Raw genomic sequence first — 15,332 nt, forward strand, 5'->3', positions numbered from 1 at the left:
ACTAATATTTATTTTACAATAGTATTTTTTGATTTTGAATCGAATGGCGTTCACAGTTTTTTAAAATTTTTGCTCATTCTCGAGTTATGGTCCAAAACAAAAGTGTCCCATCGTCAGTGAATATTTTTATTTCTAGGGCCTAATTTGAACTTCTGTTTAAACCGAACACAAGATTTTGTCTTCTGATAATGTTTTTAAAAAAGTTAGACTGTTTTCATGAAGTTTAACTATAGATGTGCCCTATGACATGTCACACTTCGCAAAAATTGGTGTCAGGCAGCAATAATCGTAAATATTTTTATTTCTAGATTCTAACAAGGGAAGTGTTTTCAGAAAGGCGTTGAGAATTCGCTCAAAATTTCAGTACTGATAGTTTGAGATATCCGCAACACGATGACGAAAAAATCTAGGTCATAACCCCACCAGGAAGCTGAAAAACTTCGTCTGAAAATTCTGCCCGATTTGGGCGCGCACTTTCCCCCCTCTCCTATACGCCCTCCGCGCCAGTGGAAAATGTCGGTTGTGTGGTGTAGCGGTTAGAGGGTAACTCATTAGGTGAGACTCCACTGGTTCGAACCCCACTGTGGTTAACATTTTTTTTGGGTTTTTTTTTCATGTTTTTCTAACAATCAGAAGTTATCAGTAGAGCATGGATTTGTATTTCAACTTGCAGAAAGTTCTGGAAGCAGCAGAAAATTGCTATAAAAGGCGATTTTTTTTTCATTTGTTCCTGTTTTTCTATTTTTTTTCTTCGTATTCATAGCTATTATTTGTCTAGCTGATGTCGAAGTTTCGTCGTATTTTGACATACATTTGGTTTTCCAGGAAGATGAACAACATCGGGATACATTTGGATTTTGTGGCATTTATCGTCCTCTGGAGTCCAACCTAACCGTAACATATTTATATGTAATGATTCACTGAACTGAAACTTACTCAAATCCTGTAGATCGTCTTCAAAATTTGAAAGGTGCTGTTCCATTTCAATACCAAAGTCTCCCTTATCGATCGATTCACCGAGGTCAATCAAATAAGCCGCGAGCTTGAGATCCTCTTCATCCAATGGCTGACGCTTAGGATTGACTCCCAGATCCAGAATGTATGTCAAAATGCGACGAAACTTCGACATCAGCTAGACAAATAATAGCTATGAATACGAAGAAAAAAAAATAGAAAAACAGGAACAAATGAAAAAAAAATCGCCTTTTATAGCAATTTTCTGCTGCTTCCAGAACTTTCTGCAAGTTGAAATACAAATCCATGCTCTACTGATAACTTCTGATTGTTAGAAAAACATGAAGAAAACCCAAAAAAATGTTAACCACAGTGGGGTTCGAACCAGTGGAGTCTCACCTAATGAGTTACCCTCTTACCGCTACACCACACAACCGACATTTTCCTCTGGCGCGGAGGGCGTATAGGAGAGGGGGGAAAGTGCGCGCCCAAATCGGGCAGAATTTTCAGACGAAGTTTTTCAGCTTCCTGGTGGGGTTATGACCTAGATTTTTTCGTCATCGTGTTGCGGATATCTCAAACTATCAGAACTGAAATTTTGAGCGAATTCTCGACGCCTTTCTGAAAACACTTCCCTTGTAAGTCTAAATTTTGTTCAAGCCGAACACAAGATTTTGGCATTCTGATTATTTTTTAAAAAGAACAATCGATATTTTTTGGCATAACTTGTGTGAGCATGATTTCCCCCGAGGTATTGACATGTTTCTATAGTAAATCAAATGTGCTGAATTCCATGGTAATAATAAAACAATTAACTTGGGATTTTTGAGATATTGAAACCATTTTCGGTTTTTTCAAAAATCAATATCCAATCAATAGGAAAAAATAAAAACATTTTATTTAAAAGTTTAGTTGTTTGTCTATCAACTGTTTTTTGAATTTTAGCAACCGAACATAAACTGACAAAGTTATGATTTTTTAAAAATTTAGCCATTTTTTGGTACTTTTTGGGCCATAACTCCCCAAAAAATGTTGTATCAACTATCCGTTTCGGATTCTTAAATAACTTTTTACGCTCTTTCTAACCAAATACGTCTCGATGGTTTTCGAGGGCAACACTTGGGAGTCATTCTACGTAAGCTCAGTATCACCTGATTCCTGAAAACCCTTATACATATTCTAATTTTGAAATTCATTTAGAGTCCACATGACATTTAATAACTTCATTTACCTGCTTCTCTCGTCCTCACTTAGCTCTCTTTCCCACCTGCTCACATATTCTAATCCTTATGCCTCCTTGTTTTTTTCATGATCGTTCACACCTCATTTTTATTTGATTCCCCGATGTTGGCACCTCGTGTATGGAGGCCCCTAATTTAGTGACTATTTTTCTGAAACTTACCTAAATATATCCTGTTCCATCTAAAAAATGCAAGATCATTGTTTGATTGAAGATCTGTGTTATGTTTTTAACAGTGTTTTTATTGGAAGCTGAATTTTATTTTTATGAAAATCTTCTCGATGCTTCAGTTAAATTGAGTTTCAGATATTTGATTAAACATTTAAAAAATGAATTGTTTTCAGATCAAAACCGACATACCAATCGGATCTGCAGCCCGTCTGGTCAAACAATACTACGGACAAGGGTGCACAAAATATTAAATATTTTGTTTTTCGAATCTGAATGAAAAGATTCCTTGTTTGACAATAAGTGTTGTTGTCAAATGTACTTTTGTAAAATAATACTTTATGAGACTAGCCAACGTTTTATAAGTTTTCTAAATAGTGAATTATCTGTTGAATGGAAGACTAAATGTCATTGAAAATGGTCTAGTTACGTTTTAGGAAACGAGTCTGTCAAAAACTTCTACGCTCTTTCTAACCAAATACGTCTCGATGGTTTTCGAGGACAACCCTTGGGAGTCATTCCATGTTAGTACATGAATAATTTATATTCCGGGAATAGAAATCAGGGTTTTAAAGAATCAATGAGCAATCGCTTTTTCAGATCAGAAAAAAATGTGTTTATATTTATTAAATTCATTGAAAAAATTTTTGAAACCAAGGTGACATTAAGCAAATTCAAAAATTGAAAAGAAAAATGAGAAGTGGAATCAGCTTTGAATCGGGTTTTGACTAGAATCATTACTGAGAAGAATAAAACCTGGGATTCCGTTCTCTAGTTTAAATTATTGTTTTTTCTCCTAATGTCAGCTTTTTCTCCTTGTTCTTTTCAAATTTATCATTGTTTCGAGAAGAAACAGTTTCAATGAATTTCCAAGAACTCGGTTTTTAAATTTTCTTAATTTTTTCTACAAACCCCAAAAATTGGAGAAATCTGGAACTCTGACGTTTTGGAAAACCAGAAAAAACAACCAGAAAGAATATCATGAGATAATGAAGCAGCATTGTATGAAAATTGGCTCAATATTGTGCTCGGGCGTGTATTGTGAAGCAGTCAAAGTTGACGAACACAGGCGGTGGGAAAAAAGTGCATAGGTCAAGAGAATAGAGTTAGCTTCCAATCTTGACTTTCTCATCGAATGACAAAAATTCTCTCTTGCCTGGCCTCCTTATGGTTTAATTCAGCGTAAACCCTGTAATAGAAAAACTCCCACACTGCCACATTTGAGCTGATTTTCATTTGCTGATTTGATCTGATTTTCATTTGTTCTTATACAAGATATTGAGAATGTGAATATGTTTTTTATATAATGGTGAAAAATTTATTATTTGATCACTTGTTTGTATTTTTTTAAACAATTAGAATCGTGATTATTTTTCCATTTTTTTAATTTTCAAATATTGCTGTTCCTTATTCCAAAAGGTATATTTTTTCCGTGAACCGAAGCAGCATATTAATCATTTTTAAATGTTAAAACAGTTTGATTTGTAGAGTTCCACAGAAATGTGTGATTAAAAATAATGTTTAAATCAATTGAATCGATGTTCGAAAATCACTATTAAACCTCGAATATACCGTAAACCTGTAAAAAAGCCCCTAACTTTTAATATTCAGTCAACTTATCTCAGTTTCTGCCCAAGATATAAAAAGTTGTCAACTAGGAAATTGGTTATCATATATTGCAAACATTCTATCAGTTTAATCGTACTGATATCTTGCATAGGGGCCAAGAAGAAATATTAAAAACACAATTGAACCAAGTTTGCAGTTTCTTCTACCTTTTTTCATAATATTTTGCAGAAGTTTCTCACTCATTTTTCACATCACTTTTTTTTTTCTTTAAGACCAAAAAAGAACTCATTGTAATTCACGTGAAGAAGCAGATGTAAATCAAGAATAACTCTCAAATTATATCTTGCTGAATTGAAAAAAATTATTTTGAAAATACATTTTTAAGAATACAAAAAACATTCATTTGTAAAAATGCTGAAAAAGCAGGTTTTTCGAGAGGATTAAAAATATTGATGATATGAATATCTCTAACAAGGGAAACACAACACCTTGTTGCCTCAGATTTTTATGAAAATTTCAGGATGGGTAAAGGATAGCCTATTTAGACATCCCTAAAAATTTTTAGAACACGCTCGCCAGTTTCAACCGAGTTATATCAGTTTCAGTACCAAACATTGTTTTTTCGGTGCAAATACTGCGATTTTAAGAGACCATTTTTTCAACTTCTAGGACGTTTTAGAACATGGTATTTTTGTTTCTCGAAAAAAAAAATTACACAATTTTTGAGAATTTTGTCTACCACTTGGGTGCGAGATTTTATCCAACTTTTGTCTTTTAGAAAAATTTCTTCGAAAAAGTGGAAATTATCATTTGAAAATATTATGATAAAACTGATAGATAACTTATTTCTTTATCAAATTCTTTTCATTATCAAATTATGGTCTCTATAGACACTAAAACAACTCTTAAAAACTGCTACTTTCCAGTGGTAGTGGACTTCAATTTTTTAATTATTGAAATTTTTTCAAATTTAAATTAATCTCGGAGTTAATAAAGACTAGCATATACTAGAAGAATCCTACAAAGGCACAAAAAAAGAAAAAAAGAAAAAACACAAGAGGGTGCGAACCAACAACTTGGTGATCACTGGCACACACCAAATCCTCTACACCACGCTGCCGAAATTTTCAACAGATTCGAAATGTGGTTACATATGAAGCCCTCTACAAGGTTCTCTCGTAGGGAATTTGGAGAGGAAGCGTGTGGTAAAGCATGCAAATCCACTGAATTCAGTACTAAAACTTTGGACTGAAATATCTCGGCTGAAACTGGCGAGCGTGTACTAAATCTTTCAGGGATGTTTAGATAGGCTATTCTGGACATATCCTGAAATTTTCATCAAAATCTGAGGTGACGAGGTGTTGTGGTTCCCTTGTTATTGATATTTAACATGGAACCTATAAGAACAGAGACTTTGATATCAATTTTTTGATAAAATAACAAGTTTTGAAAAAATCGCATTGCGAAACTTCATAGAACACATTCAATACTTTATAATGGATGCAAGGGGAACATCTGATCTATTGACCCGGGCAAAAATCAGACTGCCGTATCGTGGAAGGCGACGAATCACGACAACCTCATCACGAATTTCCGTCCGGTAGTAGACATCCATAGTGTTTAGCTTTGATACTATCCAAGGTCCTACAGTTGTCACAAAAAATTCTTCTTCGGGGAACACTTTATAATAAATCGTGAACTTGTTTTTTGTGGAGTCTCCAATGAAACTCTGGAATGTTTGAATTATTTTTAGGATTGATTTATAGCAAAATACCTCTTTTTGTTGGATAAGATCACCCGCTGGCACAGAATATAGACAGCAGCAAGCTGTGGAAATACTGCAGAATAGCAAAATTGATTCAAGAATGTAGGCCTCGTCAATTTCTAATTTATCGGCTTTTTTCCACTGATCCAATTCAGAAACTGCGAATGCTTGCGGCGAAACGTAATTTTGTACTCTTCCGTTGCCTCCAAATCGTATTCTCCCGTTGCCTCCAAAATATTTGAATTTAATTTTTTTCAAAGATTCTGGTTTCATAATTGGAAGAATAATTTTGAATGGAAGCATATCAGCATGACGTAAAGTCACGCTAGCAACTTTTAATTGTTGTTTTCTTCTCCTGAGTTTGATTCCCAGTCGCTCGAACATTTTATTGTTTTTAAAACAGTCATATCCGTACTCCACTTGGAATAAGTCAATTTCTGTTTTGACGTATCGCAAGATTTCACACAGCTCGCGAAGAAAACGTTCCATATCCTCAACACCTCTTTTGTAATGTCCCAATCTGATTATAGTACGAGTTTGTTCTGGGTTTTCTGACTTCTCGTCTAGATGTAACGCGAAACACGTTGCAGACATCATGAATTGAAAATTGTATAAACGGATTTTCGGTTGAGTCCGAGTGATGTAGCTTCTGAGAGATCTGTTCACTTTCCGGAGACGGAATCTGGAATTCATTGATTTTATTTCTTTTTAAACGAAATCTCCATCATTTGGGTAATTTTTTTCCTTATAAAATAGCGTAAATCCGTTAATAGAAGCTCACCCCATTAGTGCACTTTGAGCTTATTTATCTTGGTTTCTATGAGAGATATCAAAAGCTTGCCAACTGATAAAATTTTGTTGATACAATGTCTGAACTAAAAAGTTGGTAATTTCACCAGAAACGTTTTATCGTTGACAACATTTAGCTATCTTTTGAAGGAACAGACACCATTCAGCTCAAAATGCACGTCTAGGTTGGGATACTATGTTGACAGCGGATCCTCAGTCGAGACCGATCCTATGTCCTAATCCGAGAGTGCTCGCGCGCCTGTAGCGCGCCCTAAAAACCTGAAAGTGTGTATGAGATAAGCGGTGCAAATACAAAACAGTACACAAAGTATCATTGACCCATTTATTAGAGAGAAAAGGATGGGGCCAAGACAAACGGTAAAGACAATCAAAGGGGAAATACCAGCAAGAACAGAAAAAGGGGGGAATAATGGTGTAGGGCTAAAACCTGACGGCGGAGCCGCCAGGAAATTTTGCGGACTCACGAAACTGGAGCTGGTCAAACCTCTGATAGCCAAACGTACAAAAGGGGAAAAAATCTGGAAGTAAAATTGCCTAAAAAGTCCTTGGTGCTACCGGCGGCAAAGCGGTGCCCGGACGCAAAAGATGACTGCGCGCGCGGAGAGTGCGCGGCGCCTGTCGGCTGGCGTCGCGGGTCGCCACGTGGGTGCGCCTTTAAAAGGGTAAAAGGAGTGGTAATTCAAATATGAATATTCGCATTGAATGAATGCAAGAAAGAATAATTTCACAGAATAATATCGAAAATAAGGGAAAATAGTGAATGAATAATCAAAGCAAGTAATTCAGGGGGATTTTGCGGGGAAAATCGGTAGACCCTGAGTTACTCTGCTTTCAGGTTGACAATTATCTGCGGGGAACCCGGATTTTTGACGACAGTTGGACGACAGTTGGCTTTTAGGCTTCTGGGAAATTCTGATGAACCCAACGAAAATTCCGTATATCTAGAACATCTATGTCAGGACGACAGTTGGCTTTTAGGCTTCTGGGAAAGAGCGAGTCTTTCTTGGGTGTTGTATTACTGTCATTTCTCGGTCAGAGTTCTTTCCTGGATTCTGATCACTATTTTCCTGGGATGATGGTATTAACATGAAACTTGGTTTTCCGATAATTTGGAGCTCAGCATTGAATATAATATTTTCTGTATATGTTTCCGAATATTGTAACTCATTGTGATATGTAGGAAGGTTAACAGTGTTGAGGTCATGGCTCATGAGATGGATAGTAGACCTTGATTCGGAGATGGGACCTTTGTGGTTGCTAGATAGTTCATTGGAACATTGTTTGTTAAGATTAAATCTTGTTTCGAACAAGATGGACTTGCATACTGCTCTTGTGGACCACTTTCCCTTACGTTTCACAATAGTTGATGGATTTTCTCCATATTTAGTCTTGTATTTTGGAGTTACGATACAGAAAAATGTTATAGTGAGCCTGAACAATTTGTTTTTGTCAATATACAGTGCGTTTCAATATTATACGTCCACTCTTGTTTTTGGCCGTAACTTGAGAACCGGTTGAGATATCAATCTAATTTTATTAAAATTGAATTCAGAGCAACAAATTACATCTAGAAAACCATTTTTGAGAAAAAATATTGAAAACTACTCGAGATACAGAGAAAAATCTGAAAATGTGACATTTGCAACCGTTTCAAAATTATACGTCCACTTCAAAGGTATGTCGATCTTGACCTTTGGCGGAGCCGGAAAAGCTTGAATTTAGTTTTGTTTTTTGCTGCCAGTGTGAGAAACTTTTTTCATTATGCTTTTCCTTGTTTTTCTCCACTTTTCAACATGTCTCGTGGCCATTTGCTCACTGATGCTGAAAAAGCCTTCATCGACGCGTTCAAAACCTCTGGTTGGACCAACAGGGCTATCGCGAAACATCTAAATCGTTCCCACGATTGCATTAATCGTTTTGTATCGAACCGGACCCGCAACAATCAACCCAACAAGGCTGGACGTCCTCCAAAACTCAATTCAAGAGCCAAACGATCAATCGTTCGTGTGGCTTCAAACACCATGAAGTCTGTAATGATATCAAAAAAGAGCTGAATCTTGGAGTGAGCAAGTGTACAATCTGGAGGGCTCTTAAGGATGATCCAAACATCAAAAGAGCAGTCATGCGCCCTGCTCCGAAGCTCACTGACAATCACAAAACTCGCCGTCTCGACTTCGCTCGAAAAAACATGGGAACCAACTGGGATAAGGTATTAAATTTAAAATTATCTATCCAAATTATCTTATCTTTTACAGGTAATTTTTTCGGACGAGAAAAAATTCAATCTTGATGGACCCGACGGATTCAAATCGTACTGGCACGACTTGCGGAAGGATCCAGCCGTTTTTGCCAAAAGGAATTTCGGGGGAGGCAGTTTGATGGTATGGGGAGCATTTGCTTCGGCTGGATACTTGGAGCTCGCTTTCACCACTTGTCGAATGAACTCCACAGACTACCAAGACGTTCTCCAGAACCACCTTATCCCGTTTCGTCGTCGATTCAGTCGCCGCCAGTTCATTTTTCAGCAAGATAATGCTGCAATCCATGTCAGCCGCTCCACTTTGGACTGGTTCCAATCGAAAAACATCGATGTCTTGCCATGGCCAGCTTGCTCTCCAGATCTGAATCCGATGGAAAATGTTTGGGGCGAGCTGGTTCGTCGTCTTTACCGCCATGGAAAGAAGTATGCTAGTATTGGAGAGCTTCGGGATGCGCTGATTGCTGAGTGGAGTCTGCTGGAGCAGGAGTTCAAGACTAAGAGCACCCAATACATCCAAAACCTTATCAAATCGATGCCAAATCGTCTCTTCGATGTCATTGCTGGTAAAGGTTCATCCACAAAGTATTGAAATATTTTTTATTCTCTATTTTAGCATTGATTCTGAGAGTGGACGTATAATTTTGAAACGGTTGCAAATGTCACATTTTCAGATTTTTCTCTGTATCTCGAGTAGTTTTCAATATTTTTTCTCAAAAATGGTTTTCTAGATGTAATTTGTTGCTCTGAATTCAATTTTAATAAAATTAGATTGATATCTCAACCGGTTCTCAAGTTACGGCCAAAAACAAGAGTGGACGTATAATATTGAAACGCACTGTACTGCCTGATCTCCGAAGGAGAATAATTAGAAAATTTTTTAGCTTCTGAATGGTAATGTTGAATTGTATATGTATTTGACATTTGTAGGCTGAGTGCTGGCTGATGTTGATGGTTTTGTGCAAGTTCTTTCGCAGCATTTAAAGAAGTGATTACTGTAGTTCCAAATCTGCCAACAATTATTACCATATATTCTAGAACCGAGAGAGATGGACTCACTGATGAATAACAACCAATGATGAATGATGTTGTTTCAGAAAAGATATTTCTGATATCACTGATGCTATGACTTAGATGTTCTAGATATACGGAATTTTTGTTGGGTTCATCAGAATAGGTAACCATGGAGTTACAGACAATTTCGCCAACAGATAGATTATAAATGAGAGGGAAGACAAAATGTGGAGTGTTGTAAAAATTAGTAGAACAAACAGTGTGATTAAGAGAGCGATTAAGATTGATTGAGAGGGATTGTGGCACGCGGATAAATTTTATGGTTTCTGCGCCAGTCTCGGAGAGAGAATTCATGGTGGTATTGAGATGGGCCGCGAAAAAATGTTTCTTCCAACTCTTGGCCGACGATTGGTCCAGCCGAAGCTGGATAGTTGATGACGTCTCTGTAGTACTCTTTCTCTTTACAACCTCCCATATGGTGACGGCCTCTACAGTATCCACAACGGAAAGTACTGCTACACTGTTGAACTGAATGTCCTTCCTTCAAGCACAATTCGCATAAATTTTTGTCTTTAGACATTCTTCTGAATTTTCAGCTTGGTAGTGGACAACGAATAGAATGATGTGGACCATTGCAGGTTTTGCATGTGTTTCTCTGCTCAGGCCAAATGAATGGGAACGAGAATCGGATGACCTTATTCATTGGACCTTCCTTTCTGTGATTCTTGTTTTGGTTGTCATTGTGTCCACTATTTCCATTGTCTCTGAACTCATTTATTGCATGTTGGTTACTATTGCTGCATTGGAAAGTAGAATCAGATGACTGTCGATCCGCAATGAAAATAGAAGCATGTTTTCTTGGAGCTCCATTCTGGCTAGTGTTGGATTGCGAACCACAGACCTTCTTTTTCTTTTGCAGTGTCTTGATCGTATCGATCACTGCTTCGTTAACTTTCACAAATGTCCAATCTCTGGTGTCTCTTGGGAGAATACGGATCAGTCCTTCAATAATATGCTCCGGGAATTTTCTGCAGATTGGTAAGATTGTTCTTTTATCATCAACATTCAACTTTTGCTCTTTCAGCAAATTGACGATGACTCTGTGGGCCTGCAGATCCCTTAGCATTTGACTGAGCTCGCTTTGATGAAATGGTAGATCAATCAGTTTCTCATGAAGTGACATTCTGTCTTCTTTTTCTCCATAGAGATACTCCAGTTCCACAAAAGTCTGTTTCACAGCTTCCGCTGTATCATCAAGATGCTGGATACAGTTGGATGCAGGACCAACGAAGTATTGTTCCATGAGATTGTACTTCATATCATCCGTGAAAGTTGGGTTATTGATAACAAACCGTTGGAAATTTCGGATGAAGATTCTGAAATTTTTCGAACCATCGAAAGTGATAAGATGAGTGAGAACGTTTCCATATGGCAAATTACTGATATATTCCATTTCTGGGTCATGGCTTTGAGCATAGTTCCCAGCATAGCTTCCGGCATAACTTCCAGCATAGCTTTCATCATAGCTGCCAGCATATCTACGCGAAAATCGATCGTTCTGTGGACTTCTACCACCTCCGTACTGCTCAGATGTCTTCTGATAGGATGTTCATCTTTCTAACTCAGATGTCTTCTGATAGGATGCTCATCTTTCCTTTCGATCTCAATTTTGGACTTTTGTAGTTTCAGTGAATCTTTCAACTTGTTTCCCAACATGTTTATTGCCGGATCAATCCGGTCTGGATTCCTACTGACAGAAGTAATCGAATCACGATGTTCAAAATTAGACTAAGGATTTCCAAGAGAAACAAGTTCCTGTTTGATTATTGTAATACACTCGTCAACTTAGGCGAGGTGGACCTCGTACTTAGAGTCATGGAGATACTTTCTCATCTCTTCAGAAACAAATCCGAATTCTGCTTCTCTAACAATTTGGAGTGCAGAAACTTGTTTTTCGACAAGAATTGGAAGAGACGTTAGATCTGTAGAGCATTTAGATGCTTTCTGGAGAAGTACTTCAATGACTCTCGTCTCGGAGATGTCCTTGGGGCTACGCTGATCTTGATTACGATTTTCGAAATAAGTGTCAGTTGATTTCACAAAATCAATAGCAGTATAAATCGTGGAATCGATAATAATTTTAGTCGATCTGACGACTGACGAGCTAATGATCTGATTAGGTGTTTCAACTACTGGAGTAGTTGTATTCACTGGAGTAGTCTTGGAGACTACTGGATTAGCCAACAAGTCATGATTTCCTTTGCCGTTTGTCGACATGATGTAGAACGCTTACGATGTACCCTGAAAATTTTAGTTGATTATTTCGGACGTTTACACGGCTACGAATAAAGGGAAGGTGTAATTCCTGTACGTTCAACTTTCAAGGGATTTGACTTGGCCAGTCTTGTTTATGAGTCAGGTTTTTTTTGTTTGACAGAAAAAAAGAAACTACGCTATTTTCTGCGATCGCACGGAGTTAATCGGACGCTTTCCTCAATACACGCCGAGCTCCGCGATCTGACATGGGGTTTTCCACTGAACGATGTTTCATAATTCCAAAGTTCAGCAGAATAAGTGCTTTCCTCGATACACACTATATCCGAAGTGCAGAATGTACAATATTGTACCTCAATTGTCTCTCCAGACATCTATTACTCGTTTATATGTGTGAGATGGCCTCATAGCTACCCCTCTAGACTATGAGCACTTCTGTTTGATCAGACAGAAATGTTGCCCTACCAATACTTTCAGGTATTCAGGCTTCTCGTGGAAGCGACTAGATCTGCACCAAGTTCAAATCAATCATCTGCTTCTCGACGAATTCGCTTTAGCTTGGAAACGAATAAGATCATTAAAGCTAGACAATACTGAACCTTCCGGATATCTGATTTTCACACAACGCGAGCATTTCGCTGTCTTTTGAGATGGTTAGAAACAAATTCAGCACATTAACTAGTTCTTCTTCATTTCAAATCGATTTCTGTTTCGACTCCTTTCTTCAGGACATCCATCGATTTCTTAGTTCATATGAGAACTTATCAAAATTAACAGCTTAATTCGAAAATCACATTTCCATCTTTAATCACTGATAAGATATTTGTGAGCTCTTCTGTTTCACAGTTTGTTCTTTTTCGTAGTCGCCGAAAACGATGTTATAGTTGCCGCTCCAATCAACGCTTTCTCTAGACTAGAGTTCTTGTAAGAAGCAGGAGACACTTACTACTTGACACGGATTAGAGTTTGTAGTCGACATGAGTACCGATAAACTCTGCCACAGGACTCGATAACACACGTATTCTACAAATGATTTGCTATCTCGTTATAATGTGTCTCCATCTCTGATAGAGATGGCATGTCTCGCTCAGACACCCTGATCCTCAACAAAATACTTCTCAAATGATCTGTCACAATTATCTCTGATGGACGCTCTGCGAATTCTCGAATGAGCATCAAAAGGGCTGATGACTTTCCGAGTTGACTCTTACTCGGCCTAACCATATTGGTGAACCTCTCCTTCCGGGCTTTCGTTTTTCTTCGACAGATTTTCTTTTGTAGAAATGCGATTTTATTTTGTGTTTGTGTTTGTGTGTACTTTGACTTTAGTTTAAATTTCTAGTAATTACTGTAGATGAAAACATAACAGTGACCCATTTACTTTGAAAATTATTGAGCAACAATCCAAGCAGTAAGCCAACAATCCAAACAGTAAGCCAACAACGATGACGATATAAAGTCGGGCTCTCGAATTTTCTCGGAGCTTCATAATCATCACAGCGTCAGAATTTTGGTTTGATTTCCTATTACAAATCCACTGCCTTCTATCTTGAGCTTCTAACGTTTCGATCTGTGAGATTATCGTTGTTGTATTGATTTTCTATTGCTCATTTGTTCACTGCTTTGGGCACTCATCTCCTCACGATCTTATTGTGGGAGATACTAGACAATAGGTGGATCTGGGACTGTGAATTTCTTTCTTCTCGCCTATTTGCGAAGCGAAAACTCCTGATAATCAAGTTTTCTTCGTTGTGCACGATTTTTCCAGCTTAGCCTATCTCTGTAAATTCTCATTGTAAGGGTGTGTCTCGATAAAACTATTGTTGCCACTGTGAAGCTTCTTGATCGGACATATTAACAAAAATTACTGCTGTTTTTCCATCATTGAGACTGTTTTTTCTCGAGAATTTTCTTAATGCATCACGACTTTGTCAACATTCTTTAGCTTCTAACATTCTTAGTTATGCTCGCGTCTTTCCCGTCTTCTTTCTCCTGATCGATTTCCTCTTCTTCATAACTTTCTTCCGACGACCGCACTGGAGCGATGACTCACTTCGACGAATTCAAGGACGCCTATGTTTACTCGGAGAGAATCTGAAGGTTCCACGCCTTCACTCAACAAGACACATTTTCAAGAACACAATTGATTTGGCAACAATATTTTTATTATGCTGAAATTCGACATTTTTAGGAGGGAATTTTGATAAGTAACGAAAAATCGATAATTAGTTGTCAATTTGGGTCGATGTATACGTGACGATGTGCTTTTGGAGTTACGTCGGCTTTCTTGACTCCTCGGCCTTCTGCTATTATTGGACATCGGCGCTGGATCGGGATCCATCGACTGACACGGTTCGGTTTCGGTGTGACAGCTATTCTATATTGACAGCGATTCTGTAACGACGTCACGTTCGTTTTTCTGTCAAATTTCAAATATTCCACTCACTAAAAGTGCATCCGCTCTGCTGGAGCTACAGTTCGTACGCTTTGATCTCTTTCTTGTCAGCGACGTCTCCAGCTATCCTTTTCTCTCCACACTATGAGCTTGCTCAGAGCTACATTCCACGTTTTGGTACTTCCTCCAGCCTTCTGTGGCTACTCGGTTTTGACTCCTTGATCTTTTCCTTTTACATCGTGTGGATGTTGTGGAGCTACCCGAATTTTCCCGATCTGAAAATTTCTATATTTATTTTGAGGCGATCGGTGTGTCTAACTAAGAGACGGAGAGAATTTTCACCATTTTCAGGTAATGGCGGTCATTTTCAGATTTTCTGCAAGATTTTAAGGGTATTCATCAATAGATAATTTACTAGGGACATTGCAAGGCACATACAAAAAATTACCATCGCTTAGCCATCGTTTATCGATTTTCGATTTTATTTTCGAAAATAATCTTTCTTCAAGAATTTCAGATATTTTCTTTATGAATTGTTGGTTCCGAATCAGCATTGGGCGCTAAGGTAGTTGGGGGGGGGGGGGGGGCCACTTTTTTTTTCGTTTTTTGAGGCTAATTTAGTGTCTCTGGGGTAGAAAAGAGCGGCGAAGAAGCCTAAGCCTATTTTTTAGACAAATTCCCATCTAAAATCACAAAAAAAAATCTGAAAAAAAAAATCTTCTAAAATTTTTTTTTTGAATTTGGCGCCAAAATGCGGGTGTCCCAGAGAAAGGGAAACAAGGGGTTTTTGCCTAAGCCTATTATTTAAAACAAAAAACAAAAAGTTTTGAAAAAAATTTCAGCCAAAAAAGTGTTGAAATCGGCGAAAATCAGTGAAATTTGCAAA

The 15,332-nt window shown here is 37.7% G+C and overlaps 2 protein-coding genes across 2 annotated transcripts; both read right to left on the minus strand.

The window, feature by feature from the left end:
* Positions 1-766: 766 nt before the first annotated feature.
* On the minus strand, positions 767-1,129 carry CBG10673 (the record flags this gene model as incomplete). Its single annotated transcript, XM_002646004.1, has 2 exons — positions 767-888; positions 937-1,129. The coding sequence occupies 2 exons, from the start codon at positions 1,127-1,129 to the stop codon at positions 767-769; spliced, it is 315 nt and encodes a 104-aa protein (XP_002646050.1).
* Positions 1,130-5,414: 4,285 nt separating this feature from the next.
* CBG28140 lies at positions 5,415-6,482 on the minus strand (the record flags this gene model as incomplete). The annotated part of the gene is made up of 3 exons (XM_045240788.1): positions 5,415-5,660; positions 5,706-6,378; positions 6,478-6,482. 3 exons carry the CDS (start codon positions 6,480-6,482, stop codon positions 5,415-5,417), a joined length of 924 nt encoding a protein of 307 aa, XP_045099073.1.
* Between the last annotated feature and the right edge of the window lie 8,850 nt (positions 6,483-15,332).

This window comes from Caenorhabditis briggsae (assembly GCF_000004555.2).
Source record: "Caenorhabditis briggsae complete genome, chrX, whole genome shotgun sequence".
Lineage (NCBI taxonomy): Eukaryota > Metazoa > Nematoda > Chromadorea > Rhabditida > Rhabditidae > Caenorhabditis > Caenorhabditis briggsae.